The sequence below is a fragment of the Podarcis muralis genome, chromosome 9 (assembly GCF_964188315.1).
Source record: "Podarcis muralis chromosome 9, rPodMur119.hap1.1, whole genome shotgun sequence".
NCBI lineage: Eukaryota > Metazoa > Chordata > Lepidosauria > Squamata > Lacertidae > Podarcis > Podarcis muralis.
Genome location: NC_135663.1, coordinates 81,003,521 through 81,018,572, shown reverse-complemented (window position 1 = coordinate 81,018,572; position 15,052 = coordinate 81,003,521). Strand labels below are relative to the sequence as shown.

Sequence of the window (15,052 nt, the reverse complement as noted above, 5' to 3'; positions counted from 1 at the left end):
AAATGTATAAAAGTCTTATTATTAGTAAAACATCACCCTTACAACCTTGCTGCTGTATGGCATCTTTCCTCTTATTGTCTAGGACAACAGCTTTCCCCCCCTTTTTGTTCCTAAAACTACTTATATTAAAATAGAAGATGGTATTACTTTAGCAAGAATGTTTGAATTCAGCTTTCACCTGCTGCCTAGGGAATCATTCTCTCTTAGTTACATTTCATAGGGTACATAATCCAAGCATCAAAAGCCCAGAATTATGGTCCTCATGTTGACTCCTGAGAACATGAAGTAAAGATGCCTTAACAGGACTGAAATAGGGCAAAAGCACAGTGTGCCTTAATTATACCATCCAATCTCAAGGAAGCATTCTTTGTGTCAGGAGTTCCTGCACTGAGCTAATTTGTTGGGTCGGGTTCCATTTAGGAATCTATTCCCATAAAATATCTCAAAGAGATTTCACAGTAAGAACACAACCATTTTTTAAAAATCCATGTGCACAAACAGTGAAAACACAATAATATATTTAAAGATTTGTGCCATGTAGAGAAATGATTCATTTTTCAGTCCATAATAGCCTTAAGCCAACAGTTCAATCTTTAAACCCCTCAGGAGAGTAAGCACTGCCATTTGTTCTCATTTGTTGTCTAAGACACTTTGCAATTCTCTTATCATTTTTGTTGCTGTTTATTTGTTTGCAGGTTTATAAATGAATTCACAACCAAAAGCTACCAAAGTAGTGTACAAAAAAATTACAAAATATTACAGACACATTAAACTAAAAGCAATATTAGTATTTCTACAGTTGTACAATTAATATTTTCTAATAGGACTGGGTCACACTACAGGTAAAGCTTTTTTAAAAGTGTTCAATATCCACCTAAATATCAGGACAGTAGGAGCTCATCTGATTTAAGCTGGTAACTAATTCCAGATGACTAGAGCTGCAACACTGAGGCACCTGGTCTCTCGCACATGCCAGACCCGACCACTGGGGCATGTGGCATTACCAGCAGCGCCCCATATGAGGAGAATGGCTGTGAGGCAGGAAAGTGACCTGGTATCAGTTGTTGTTGCTGCTGCTGCTGCTGCTGCTGCTGCTGTTGTTACTGATATTAATTGATCAGAAACTCTGGAGACTGGCTGCCAGTCAGTGTTGGCAACCCTGCACTAAGTGGACCAGTGGTCTGACTGTGTATACAGCAGCAACGTATGCCTGAGTCAAAAAAACCACCTCAGCTACCACTGCAAACATTTTAAAGCAGTTTGTTGTTGATTATCTCTTTCCAAGCTGTTGTTTCCTGCAGCACCACTGAGACCTTTCCAGTCACTCCACAAATACATAGACTGATAAGGTCCTCTAGCCCAACCCCCTGCAATGCAGGAATCTCAATGGAAGCATCCCTGGCAGATGGCCATCCAAGCTCTGCTTAAAAACCTCCAGCTCCCGAGGGAAACAGTTCCGGTTGTTTTGGTAAATTGTGTTCAGCAACAGAGCTGCATTGCATTGCCTGAGAAGTCTTACAGTAGAACTTCTCTTTGTGATTCAGGCCCGCTGCCAGGAAAATCACTTTTGTACAGTGTACAATGTTTGTCATGCCCACTGAAATCAGAGGACTTAGTTGGATGTCCTCCAGCATGATGACTTTGCGTCCTGCCTTCAGTGCTGGAGGCTGCACTCCTGATCATCAGCTGCTGGGAATCACAAGTGGGGGGAGAGAGCGCTGTTGCCCTCAGGTCTTGCTTGCAGGCTTCCCTTGGGCATTTGCTTGGCCCCTGGGAGGACATCACTCTTTTGTAAAATTGCGTGAGGGGTGGTGTTTGATCTTCCCTCTGTGGTGCTGAACATTGTTGGGTTTTGTTTCTGTAGGATTTCACACAAAGTTCAAGCCAGACAGATAACCAGTCTTCCCAACAAAGGGGTAAGTAATTGGGAATTGCATAGCAATCGTGCCTTGTAGCTTTTAGGAGGCAAACAGACCAAAGTGTTGATTGCATCCTGCTCCTCATGGATCATGTAGCCTCTGTCCTTGAGGGGAAGCCATTGCCTTCTGAAAGAACCTGGGAGAACTCTTCATAAAGAAAGGGATTGTCAGCCAAATAAAACATAGCAACACTGTGCAGCCAGAGAGTTGCCAGGTGGTATTTGAATGTTGATGGCATTGTGTGGGAAATGATTGGCCCACAGCAGAAGGGATAAAGAGTTGTGGGGTGCTTTGAAGACTAACAGATTTGTTACTGGCATAATCTTTCATGGACTTAACCGCATTTCTTATGGAGTAGGCTTCGCCCAGCGATAGTCAAGATGTTGCAGATTCCCAACTCGTAACATCGCTGATCATTGGCTGTGTTGTCTGGGTCTTATGGCAGTGCACAACATCTAGAGGGCACAATGTTGGCTACTTACCCCGGAGGCAGCCTATGGTGCTTATGCTGTCATTTTCAAAGCAGCTGTGGGGAAAGCTGTGGCCCTGCAGATGGCGATGGACTCCAGCTCTCATCAGCCTCAGCCAGCATGGCTGAGGTCATGGATGATAGGTCTTGTAGTCTTGCAACAAGGAGAAGTCCTTGCACCAATTTATTCTTGCTTTGTAAGGGGTTGGACTAGATGACCCTTGGGGTACCTTCCAACTCTACAGTTCTGTGATTCAATGGGACAGCTTCATTGGATGCAATCCATAATTTGTTTATTAGAAGCTTCCTTCCTTCCCATTGATTTTTGTACCACCCACAGGGATGATGCATCTGTTTTTCAAAATTTTAGAGATTATGTCTCTCCTATGTGCAAGGTCTATGCATGCAGGCCAAAAGAATGCAATCGGTTTCCTTAATAAAACCTGGCAACTGACTACAGGACTGTGAACTTCCTTGAATGTTGCCCACCCCTGCAAGGGGTCTGCAGGTGCACCTCTCTTCTCTCCGGTTTCTTCTTCTGAAACGTTGACCTGTTCTCCAACATATAATGGGGATGAAAATTTAATTTCCTGACAGAAAAAGAGTCATATCCAGCCATTTTACTATCCAGAAACAAAACATACACAAGCATTTTTACCCTCCTGTTTTTTCATTTTACAACAGAATAGTTATGATGACGTTCTTTGTTCCTTGCTTGACAGAAAAGATCTTCAGTTCTCAAGATTACCTTGAGCTCTCTAACCGGTTCCCTCGCCAGACTTGGGAAGAGGCACGACAGTTCTTCTTGAAGAAAGAGAAAAAATAAGCGGTGTGCGTGTGTGTTGTTCTCTTTAAGAAGGTTTTTTAAAAGATCCTTTTGTACTAAAAATGCGTATACTGTAGTTATATATATGAATATAATTTGCACTATTTCAGTCAGAAGAACTGTACATACTTTAAAATCCTGTTTATGGCTGTTTTGAAAATAAAGAGATCCCCCCCCCCAATATGTGCCACATCAAGGATCCTTGGACCTTGTACTCTGGTGTAGCATGTCTGTAAAGCTGCTGATTTTTGTGTCTAAATATTGGCAATGGGCACAATGGATCAAGAAGTCCCATTGCACTGAATGGGGGCTGTGCTAGAGAGTTCTAACACTCTCTTGCTCCCGTTCATTTCTGTGGGCTTTTGTGCCAGGAGAATTTCCTAGTGGAATATATCCATGGTTGCGTTCTGTATAACTTGTAATAAAATAATTTATTCTGTTTCATTGTCTGTTTTGCATAACTTTTTATACAATGCTCCTGGCATATTCAGTTATTTAGAAAGCACAAAATCCTAAATTTAGATAAATAAGCTATGGAAATCTAACCCAAATGCTTGGCAAAGCCATTTAAGACTCCTGGGCTTTGTGTCCAGTTTACTTTACATTTTGTGGGAACGTTGCAGAAGAACGTGTACAGTCACAGCAATTGTTCTGAATTGTCTGTATATGGCAAGAGTTTTCACTAAACTTATTAAAAGCAATATCACAACTGTTGAGGTCGTTGTTGTTGTTTTCGTTCTCTACCTTGCAGGAAACTCAGCATGAGAAATCTGACCGTCGTGGGACCATAGAGAGCTGCCTCATACTGAGCCTGACTGCTGCTCCATCTAGCTCCATATTATCGGCAGCAGCTCTACAGATTTTCAGACAGGAGTCACTCCCAACCCACCTGGAGACGTCAGGGGTGGAACCTGGAACCTTCTGCCTGCAAAGCAGGCGCTCTTTCCCTTTGTTCAAACATGCCTGGCCCCTGGAAAAAATGTTAGCTTCTACTGTATAGCCTGCTCAGCAATGAAGCTCACTGGATGACCTTGAACCTGTCACCCCATCCTGGCCTCATCTCCCCCACAGGGTTGTTGTGAGGATAAAATGGGAGCAGGGAGGGAATTGTGCGCCTCCTTGAGGAAGGGTGGGTTGGAAAAGAAACAACCACGTCAGCAAACACAAAAGAGCAGCTGACCAGGGAGGCCTTATTTCTGACCCTCTCTCCCACTTCCAGAATCACCAGCTTCCCTTCCATTGCATTTGTTGAATGAATTGATAGCCCCCTCCCTTCCATAAGTATTTCCAAGGATTAAAATATCTCAGTTATGCAACCCTCTAGCACTTCCTTCCATATTCACATATGTTTCAGACTGGTTGGGGAAGGTCCATCTCATACTGTTTTTTAAAGGCAAAAATGTTCTCACAGGAAATCACAGCTGTGTCAGAACAGATGTAGGGGACAAGAACCAGAGCGCATCTTTCCAAAATAGCATTGCAGGAAGCAGCAGTATCACAGAGGTAAATTCTGAAGTGAAGCTACCATAGAGAGCCACCCCACCCCCATTCAGCCATGTCGATGCATTGCATATTTGCAGGCACACAGAGATATCAAAGAGAAGCAGTGATCCTATGCTATAGTTTCCTGGGGAGAAGCTCCATTGAATTTGGTGGCACATCTAACTGTGTAGGTTCAAATTGTAAAATGCAGTCAACTTTTAAAAAATGAGTTTGGACCCTCTGAAATGCAATGTTTGGTTTTTAATTAGAAATACAAACTACCTTGCCCCGTGGTCATTTTGGACAAGCCTACCCCCACACACCTGTCAGTCACCTGACATCACAGTGCCAGTTGAATCAACATTAGAAAAATATTTGTGAGCCTGACTCTTTGGGACTTGGAGCGAGCACCATCCCAGCAAGACTTGCTGCAAGCAAGTTATTACAGCAAACTCTGCAGTGCTCAGCCAATAACAGCGGAGCTTGCTGTCTCCCCCCTTCAGCAGACAGCAAGCTTTGCTTGCCAAGAAACCAGGAGCACTTTCAGGCTCCTGGTTTTTCCTTTGCAGCCGGGTCTTACTTGCTCCACACCTGATGTCACTTTTGTCAGTTGTAAGGCTGTGGGTGTGGTTTGACGGAAACTTTGTGGGCCAAGCTGGGACCTGCGCAAGACCTAGTTGGGTTCATAGACCAGAGGTTTCCCAGCTCTGTGCTGGTCTGAAATTTTTAAAACTCATCAAAGGAAAGGAAAGTAGTATTCAGTCTTTGCTTTATTATTTTCATTCTCTTTTAATACAGTGGTGCCTCGGGTTAAGAACTTAATTCGTTCTGGAGGTCTGTTCTTAACCTGAATCTGTTCTTAACCTGAAGCACCACTTTAGCTAATGGGGCCTCCTGCTGCTGCTGCGCCACCGCCGCACGATTTCTGTTCTCATCCTGAAGCAAAGTTCTTAACCTGAAGCATTATTTCTGGGTTAGCGGAGTCTGTAACCTGAAGCGTCTGTAACCTGAAGCGTATGTAACCCGAGGTACCACTGTACTGTTGCCCTTCCATCCCAAGATCTCTGATTTAATGCCTATAAATTTCAGCTTGGGATCTGACTATCAGGAAATGACTTCAGAAAGCCACAATGAGCAACAAAATGGAGTTAAGTGTCCTGGTAGAATCAAGAATCCATGATACAGTTTCCTGCAAGAATAGACCAAAAAGGAAGGGACTGGAGGCTTCTGTGTTAGTACTGACAAGTGGGATTTAGACAATTCCTTTCGGCTCCTTGACAGAGATGCTCACAGGTGTTCCTTAATCCTGTACCAGGAAAAGATAGCTCATTAAGCCCATCTAATTGCGCACAGCACCATGAGGTTGGGCTTGGTTTTGAAAAAAGGCAGAGCTGTGCAAAGAGGTTTCCCTCCACCATTTGGCTTGTTTAAAAGGAGATCACCCAGATAACAGCAAGAATTCTCTGCTGGTGGCATTTTCCTGCAAGATGTAGCCTGAGACAAACTGTAGAAATACTTTTGATCAGGATAGGTTTGCTAAAAAGCCGTAAGACGGCTGTGATTAGCCTTCCAAGAAACCACACCAGGATTGCAATTTTTCCTCAAGTCTCAATTTTTCCTCAAGTCTCATGGACACAGGCGTATCCAGGATTTTTGGTGGGGGGGCAGGTCTTTTGTTAGGGGGGGCAGAACCTCAGTTTGCTATATATTTTTATTTATTTTTATTGACTTGGGGGAGCAGCATCAGGGAGGGGTCCCTGCCCCCCTTGGAAGAGGAGGGTGCACCCTTTGCCAGCCTAGTGCCCTCCAGAAGTTTGGGACTATAACCCCCATCACAGGCATGCTGACAGGCTGCGGGGAGTTGCTAGATTGAAGCATCTGGGAAGCACCAAGCTGGGAAATGCTGGCAGGGCAATAACCCATTCATAGGTGTGTTTATCTGGAATTAAGCCCAGCTGAGCCCAATGGTGTAATGGTGTAAACACCTTAGTAAGTGGATTCAGGATTAGTAGTTTATAGAACAATCTTAAGCACGTTTACTCAGTCCCTCCCCCTGGGGCTCAGGGGGGCTCCCATCTTTGTGTGCAATAAAGCTTGAAGTCAGAATCTTTCCACACAGGTCCATGGAGTTCCACGGCCAGCCCTACCATTAGACAAAAGGAGTTTGGTCAAAGCAACTTCTGAAATTGTATGTGTTTGTGTGTGTGTTTATTAAAAGATTTTCCATAAGTAACAAAAGTACATTCAGTGTCACAGTTTTCAAATCGTAGAATTCTTCATACAGGTCAGTTACAGTCAGTTTGAGACATTTTTGTTGAGGGGGAATGAGAAGTGGGGAGAGGGGAGAAAATAAAGAGAAAAAATGGTGGAAGGGGCGAGGTAAGGAAGACAGCAAACTTTCATTCTTTACATGGTATACGAGTGGCGCTTTTTTGACAGCATCACATGGATAGGTGTCATATTTTTGTTGGCAGAGCAAGAGGTCAGAGGGCCCAAGAAATGGTTGGTTGCAGTTGATTGATTGCAGTGTGTTTTGATGGGGGGGGCGTTGCTGGCTTCAGTTAGCCATACTGATTCGTATGTTGTCTGGGGGGTGGGATTGGTCATTGTCTTGTTGGGCTGTGTATGTGGTAAAGGGAAGCCCCACGGGGTGAAGGCATCCTCTTTCACTTGTCCCTGTGGTTTCGTTGGCTAGTTTTTCTAGTATGGCGATTTCCCATACAGTTTGGTACCAGTGGTCCATGGACGCTCCCAAAAGGTCTCTCCAGTTATGACACTCCTAGCTGCCATGACTTATAAGTTTTTTGTCATGTGAGTGTGCGTTATTGTCTCAGAAGTTATTTAGTGGGACCAATTCTGGAGTTCTTTCTATTACCTGTTTTATTATTTTGCAGATTTCTTGTAAGACAGATATCCAAAAGGATTGAATTTTTGGGCAATCCCACCATATTGTGGAGGTATGTGCCCATGGCGGTACAGCCTCTCCAGCACCTAGGTGAGGTTCCTGGGTTCATCATTGCTAGCTTACATGGTGTTAGGTACAATCTGTAGATAAGTTTCAAAGTGAGTTCCCACCTGTTGGCTGAGAGGGCTTTAAAGGGTGGTTTAGTCCACAGCTTCAACCATTGGGTTGAGTTTATTTCGTACCCTATGTTGTGTTCCCATTGGTCTTTGCTTGTGGTATTGAAGCCTTGGAGCTGTGTTTTTTATATTGCTGTGTCACTCTGCTGACAGCAGTTTTTCAAAGTTAGTCAGTGGCCTAGTATGTGCTGCCTTTGTTTCTCGGTGGCTTAAGAAGGCATGTAGTTGGTGACGGGCCAGCCAGGATATTTGGTTGTCTCCTAGTTCGTTCTGTGTTTTTGTATGGGGTTGCCATTTTTGTAGAAGTCTGTTAGGTGGTGTGGGCCTTTGGCTTGCCATATCCTCATTTGAAAGCTATGTGGAGCTGAGGGTGGTCAACCTGGGGGATTAGCAGGGGGAGGGCTGGGGACAATGTTCCTCCTTTTTCTTTCCATGCTTCAAGCATGGTCTGTGTGAACCTGTTATGTGTCATGGAGTTTTCTTTAGTTTGTTTTTGGAGAAATTGATACAGTGAGGTGGGGGTGTTTCCAATTATACCTATCTCCATTGTTTCATTTTGTCTTCTAAGATGTATGAGTTTATTTGGTGCACTTGGTTGTCGTTGTAGTCTAGTTCTATAATGGGAATTCCCTTTTTCTTTTGAGGAGGGAAGGTGGCTTTTTGTATGAGAAGATAAACGAGTGTAGTTTTTTCTGCCACTTATGGAGTTGGGTTGAGGGGATCCAAAGTGGGAGGGTTCGGAATAAGCAGGTTAATTTGGGGAGGCTTATCGTTTTGATCATGGCTAGTTTGAGAAAATGGCCTTGGTTCCACTCCATCTCCTCAGGTCTTTGTTGATCTCCCACCAGAAAGAGCTATAGTTTTGAAGGTATAGCTTGTTGAGGTTTCTGGTAATTTGTAGCCCTATGTATCTTAATCTGGTTCAGCAAAGTTTTTTCTTTGTGATGTCAGTAATATTTTTCTGAATTTAATGGGGGGGGTAGTGTTGAAGCACACAGACTCTGGTTTTGCAAAGTTCACCTATAGGCCTACACCATTGCAAAAGTGTTGAGTTGTTTTGGTTAAGGTGGTTAAAAGAGATGATCATTAAAAATAATTAAAAATAATAAACGTTAAGCTTGGCCAGCGACCAGGATGCCCAATTCAAAGCGGGGGGGGGGGGGAGGCCTCTCCTGTTTTGCCTCCCCTCCCTGGGTGCTGGTGGCAAGAGGCTTCCCTCAAAACTGCAGAGAGCGGACAAACTTGGGGGCACTTCAGTGTGTGCCGGAGAGCTGCAAGGCTTGAGGGCCAAGGCCAGGGTCGGGTCCTCGGGGAGAAGGCGAGTGGGGCCTCCCTCCCTCGCCTGTCTCGGCCATTTCGGGGCTGGAGGGCGCGGCCGAGGGAGGGAGAGTCCCAAGGCCAGAGAGAGACGCCTTCGGAGCGCCATGTTCTCCGCGCAGGGAAGGGAGGGATCCTGTCCTGGCCCTTGGGAACGCCGCCAGGAGACGGACGGACGAGTTGCATTTCTCGGCTCCTTCCGAGGAATCCCCGAGCGCAGCGAGAGCCGCAGCAGCCCCGGGCGCTTCTTCCCGGGAGGCCTCTCCGCTCCCGCCCGCAGGTGATGCCGGCGCAGATAAGGAGCCGGCGGCCCCTGCGCCGTCTAGACAGGAGCCTCAAGAAGCGCCGCCAGACTGAGCGCGGCGGCCTCCCTGCGCCCCGGGGACGCGCAGCCCCGCCGCGCTCCTGCTGCGGGCACGAGCCCGGCTCTGGGCCAGGAGCGCGCGCGCCAGGCTCTTCCGCTTTCCACTTGTTCTTCTTTTGGTTTCCTGGGTCCATATTGTTGCAATTGTGATCAATTTGTATGATATGGTGGAAGAGAACTATTTTTTCTAAATCAGAATCAAAGGCTGATTGGGGCTTTGCTGAGGCTCCTTCTCAGGTGAGGCTGGAGCGCCCAGGTCAGTCGAGCTCCCTGGGGCCGCAGCTTGCCGCTTTCGACTGGGACTCTGCCCCCCCCTGCCCCTGGTCCGAGGCTCTGAGGCAACTGGCCCTGACAAGAGACAAAGTGACAAGGCCAGGAAGCAAGCAGATCCCCAGGTGTAGATGGCACCCATCAGAAAGCTCTGAAAGGGCTGGTCATCTAACAGATATATCTCTATTGCCCCTAAGAACAGCCTCCAGACCCAAGAACTGGAAAGTGGCCGGTGTGAAATCAATTTTAAAAAGGGGTCCAGGAAGGTTCCAGGAAATTACAGGCTAGATAATGTCCATTCTAGGAATACTAGTGGAAAGCATGATTAGAGATAGAATTACGAAGCACACAGAAGAACAAGTATTGCTGCAGAAGGACCAACCTGGCTTCCATAAGAATGAGTCCTGTCTAACTTTTTCAAGTTATCTGAGTGTGTCAGTGTTGCTAGGTAAGATCCAGCCCACATTCTGTGCTTAGGCTTTGAAACATCTCCCACCTTTAGGGGAGAGGAATGTACAGATCTGAGAAGTGGGTTCCTCCAAGGATCAAGAATAGGAACTCTGCTTTTTAAGTCAGGAGTGAGCAATGAGGTGGCCACGTGTCCCAAGGACACCACATTTTTCAAGTCAAGAACAAGAAGGGATTGCAGGGAACTCCAGACTGGCTGAATGGACATTATAATAGGAAATGCAATACAACATAAGCAAGTGCAGAGTGATTCACATTCACATCTACGCCTTCTGGGGGATAAGCTGTTGGGGGAAACCCCCCAAAAAATCTTAAGAGTCAATGAAAATGTCAACCTAGGCCAGCTCCTTTTAGGTTTTTTAACCAGTATTGTTGCTTCTCTGGTGATGTGCTGGTATTTCTGACCCTTTTTCTGGGATTTATCAAACTAGTTTTATGCCAACTTCTTTGATTTATTGCATTTTACTTTGGCTGGCCATGCCAAGTGAGCCAGCAGTGTGATATTATTGCTGTTATTGGCGGGAGTATCCTTCATCTTGCAGAACAAGTCGAGTATCTTTCTCCCCAACTTCCTCCCCAGCCGATTTTTGACATTTAACATCCATAGGAAGCCAGTCTTGTCCTTCATGTGGTGTCATACTCCACTGTGCAATAGTGCGTCTGCACTGCTCTTATGTATTTGAAAACTCTTTCAGGAATTAAATTTGAATAAATAGTTATGCTGTCTGTGTGAGTTTTGGAACAGAGGGGGTTAAACAGAGTTATCCTTGCAGGTTACTGGACAAAGAAAATTGAAGCGGGGAGAAGAGGGGAGAGGAGTAATATAGATTCCATGTTTGAGAGCAATGAAACACTGGAAAATGTAGACTCCAGGGAATCGGACGCCAGGAGGGACGTTTTAATCTTTGCTCCCTGCTTGGCAACACTGCAGACTTAAATTCCTTAATTAATTACTTCCTCTCCTGGAACAATTTGTACTCAATCCCTGGACAGCTATTTGTTTTGTTTCTTAGTAATAGGCAATGACAATGTAAAAAAATTATGCAGATTTGTCTTTAACAATTAAAGGCAATTGTTTGCTGCTGCTGCTGCTGCTGCTGCTGCTGCGTGATTTGAATCAGTTGGACGGTGGCTACTGAGACTTTTCTTTTCCTAAAAGAGCAGAGAAAATCCAGCAGACAAGTTTCCTACTAATTGAGTTGTGAAATTGGCTAGACAGATGGGGTGCAGAGAGGATTTCCCCTGGCCAGGCATTTGCAGGTGAAACTCATGGGATGCACAGCCTGATCATATACAAGTTTACTCAGAGCTAAGGCCACAGTCCTGGTCTCCACTTAGCAGCCACTTTTTCTTTTCTTCTTAATCACTATTGTGCAGCCAACATTTTTTTAAAGGATTAGGTGTATTAAATAGAACACACACAAAAGTATATTTTATAGTGAGGGGACCTGTAGTCCACCAGACGCCACTGGACTATCATTCTTGACCCCAGGCAGGGCCACAGCCAGATGCAGGGTGAGTCCATGGGACCTGAGGACGTCACACTGGTGCCTCCTCAGAAACAGAGGACCAGGTCGCAGAAGCACATCGGAGGCATAGGCTGGCGGAGCTCACGAGGCAGAACCGCTGCTCGTCTTCTGCATGGCTATCTAAAAGATGTTATTCCAGAAAAGATTGAGAAATAGTGTTTAACCTTATAACTGCTGCTAAGATGATAATACCTAAATATTGGGTGAGGGAGCATATATCTTACTATCTTTGAATGGACTGAGAAAATTTGGCCCATAGTAACTAACTTTATTATTATTACAAAAGAATAAAGCCAGCCTAAGCCATGATTAAGTGGGCACAAGACATTGGTCATGAAATTATGTTTGCTGACTGGGAACAGTTATGGACCACTTAAATAAGGTTTACGGCATGCAATGCCTTAAGAGAAAATATTATGAAAATGATTTATAGGTGGTACATGACCCCAGCCAAGCTTGCAAAAATTTATCATCTGCCCAATAATAAATGCTGGAAATGTAATGAGACTGAAGGTACCTTCTATCACCTTTGGTGGACTTGCCCGAGGATTAAGGCCTTTTGGGAAATGATCTATAATGAAATTAAGAAGGTCCTTAAATGTACCTTTCATAAGAAACCAGAGGCTTTTCTCCTGGGCATGGTCGGCCAATTGGTGTCAAGGAAGGATAGGACGTTTTTTATGTATGCTACCACAGCAGCAAGGATTCTCTTAGCAAAGTATTGGAAGACACAAGAACTACCCACGCTGGAAGAATGGCAGACGAAGGTGATTGACTATATGGGACTGGCGGAGATGACTGGCAGAATCCGTGACCAAGGAAAAGCGACGGTGGAAGAAGATTGGAAGAAATTTAAAATATATCTTAAGAACTGTTGCAAAATTAATGAGTGCTAAAATGTCAAGGGAATGGAAAATATAGAATTACAGCTGTAATCGACTAAGTAAGAGAAGAAGGTAAAAAAGGAAATGAGTAACTAGTTAACTGAAGGGTTGCTGAAGATTTATTAAAATAAGGATGCAGAAAAGGGGAGGCATGGGGAAGTCCGGGAAGTGAGGTTTATGAAAAAGAGGTTTCAAAATTATACATGTTTATATGTTTGTTTGTTTATGTATTGTGTATTGTTTTGTTTTTAATTTGTGTTGGAAAATCAATAAAAAATTAATAAAAAAAAAAGCCAGCCTAAGATGTTTATGGGGAAATGGGTTTTTTGTTTTTGTAAAGCTTTGGAACAACAAGTTCAATGATGATGTCCAACATTATGCTGCTTTCAACCTACAGTTGAGCAGTATTTCTTTATGCCCTTTATCTTTGGTTTATTTTATTAATAATGATAAAATAGTAGTAGTAGTAAAGAGCTGCTGCTTCTCCGAAGGGCTCCATCTAAGGCTGGCTGCTGCTCAGGGACATAGCATGGGGGGGGGCATAGCCCTGGGCGCATGATTTTGAGGGGGCTTGAACCTGGTGCCCCCATGCAGGGCTCCCTGTCCTGCCCTATCTGTTGCCAGGATCTCTGGGACCCAGAGCCTAACCTCGTCGTTGTGCTCCCAGCCCCCTCACTAAAAGGTCTCCCGGCTGGCCGGGCTTCCCCCTGAGCGGCAGGCAGGCAGCACAGCAGAGCCCTGCGAGCCCTCCATGCCCCTGGTCCCACCTGGGGGGGAGGGCTGGACTGACGCAGTGAGTTTTCTTCACCCTTTGCGCCACAGCCCAGGCGCTGGCAAAGGACGCAGCAGCAGCACCAGAACGCTTCTCTCCCATAACATTGTCTGGGTCTTCCAATCAGCCTTGGTTTGCCACTTGCCTTGCAACATCGCCCAATATTGTCATTCCACTGTTCTGGGAGAATTTGAGAGATTTGAGAGATCAAATCTCAGAGAGATTTGCAGACCTTGATGCCCAATGCAGGAGCAGATGTCTAGAGCAGAAGTCAGCACTGGTGGCCCTAGCATTGCCTTGCCAGGCCTGCTGCCGTGTAGAGGGGCAATGCTGCTCCACAGCTCCTAGTTTGGGGGCTGGCAGGGGAGGAATATAGCCCTGTTATTGCAGTTCTCACCAAAGGAGGATCCCTTGGCAGAGTCTAGTGCATAACCCTCTGCCTACGCACCCCTTTGCCTTTGGCCATTCTTGACTCAGAAAGTGTTTCTTCCTCCACCTTATTAGGCCTGGAGTGGTTGGCTGGGTTTAACTAAGCTACTAATTTAGAGCAATTTGCTCAGCAAATTCTGTTAAGCACAATTAAGCTTATTAGCTTATGAAATTCATTACCCCCAGGGTGTAGAAATGTCCACTGGCTTGGTGGGCCAGTGGCTCTGCTTATCTGGAATACATTTGAACTCTGCCTGGAAAAGGTCACAGACTGGGCCTCTTGCATTTCATAGGCTTTGGGCCTCAGCGTGTACAATCTTTATTTCTTGCTGTATACACACATCTGCCAATGAGAGTGAATATTTTAGTGTGTGTGATGGAGTGGACCCTGCCCTCAAGCACTTAAGTTGCAGTAGATATCATACGTCAGTCTTTAAGGGAAGCTGGGGGACCTGTGGCCCAGCCAGTGCTGCTGAGCTACGACTCCCATCACCCCCGACAAGTGACCATGATGGCTGGAGCTGGTGGGTATTGTAGTCCATCAACTTTGGGATGGGGTGCAAGATTGTCAGCCTTGCTATGCACCCCTCTCTGCCAACTCCTTAGGGAGAATGTTGAAGCGTATATGGATCAGGAGCAGCTGTCCAGATGCTGCCACACATTCCCCCCATGCAGTGTCCCCCCCCATGGTACCCGGCAGCAGCACCTTTTTTCTTCCCCCGTCTTGACCCTCTTGGGGTGGCCTCCCTGAGTGCGCTTGTGCCGGGCTGGCCAGCAGTGCAGTCCGGCCGCTGTAAGGGGACAGGACGGGGGGCAGCTGGCTTATTGAGCAGCAGACGTTTTGGGGGGGTCCCACAATGCGCCCCCTGTGAAATGGGGACAGCGAAGGCAAAAGGCCAATGGCCATGAACCTGGTGAATACCAGCACTGCCCTCATGCACATCCCATGCACACACTTGAAGGTCAGAAGGCTCTCAGTTGCACATGTTGCCACAAGTGAATAGCGCAACCCCAAGTATACTTGCTAGGGCGTAAATTCCATTGAGCTTAGTGAGACTAATTTCTCACCCATGGATGAGAAGTCAAGCAACAGCTATGGGCTGTACTGTCTATGGCCTATTTTATTTTATTTATTGCATTTATACTCCCCCCCCCCTTTCCACCAAGGAGCTCAAGGTACAGTCCATAGTTCTCTTCCCCATTTAATCCCCACAACAATCCTGTGAGGTAGGTTAGGCTGAG

The 15,052-nt window shown here is 45.7% G+C and overlaps 1 protein-coding gene across 7 annotated transcripts in view; it reads left to right on the top strand.

Moving 5' to 3' along the window:
* SCAPER (S-phase cyclin A associated protein in the ER) overlaps nt 1-3,928 on the top strand; it is a 203,665-nt gene extending 199,737 nt beyond the window's left edge. For all 7 annotated transcript variants that reach the window (XM_028744781.2, XM_028744780.2, XM_028744779.2 and 4 more), the window contains 2 exons: nt 1,865-1,916; nt 3,111-3,928. In XM_028744781.2, coding sequence (XP_028600614.2) covers nt 1,865-1,916; nt 3,111-3,214 — 156 coding nt within the window. In that variant the 3' untranslated portion in view covers nt 3,215-3,928. The remainder of the gene's footprint in view (nt 1-1,864; nt 1,917-3,110) is intronic.
* Nucleotides 3,929-15,052: the final 11,124 nt, after the last annotated feature.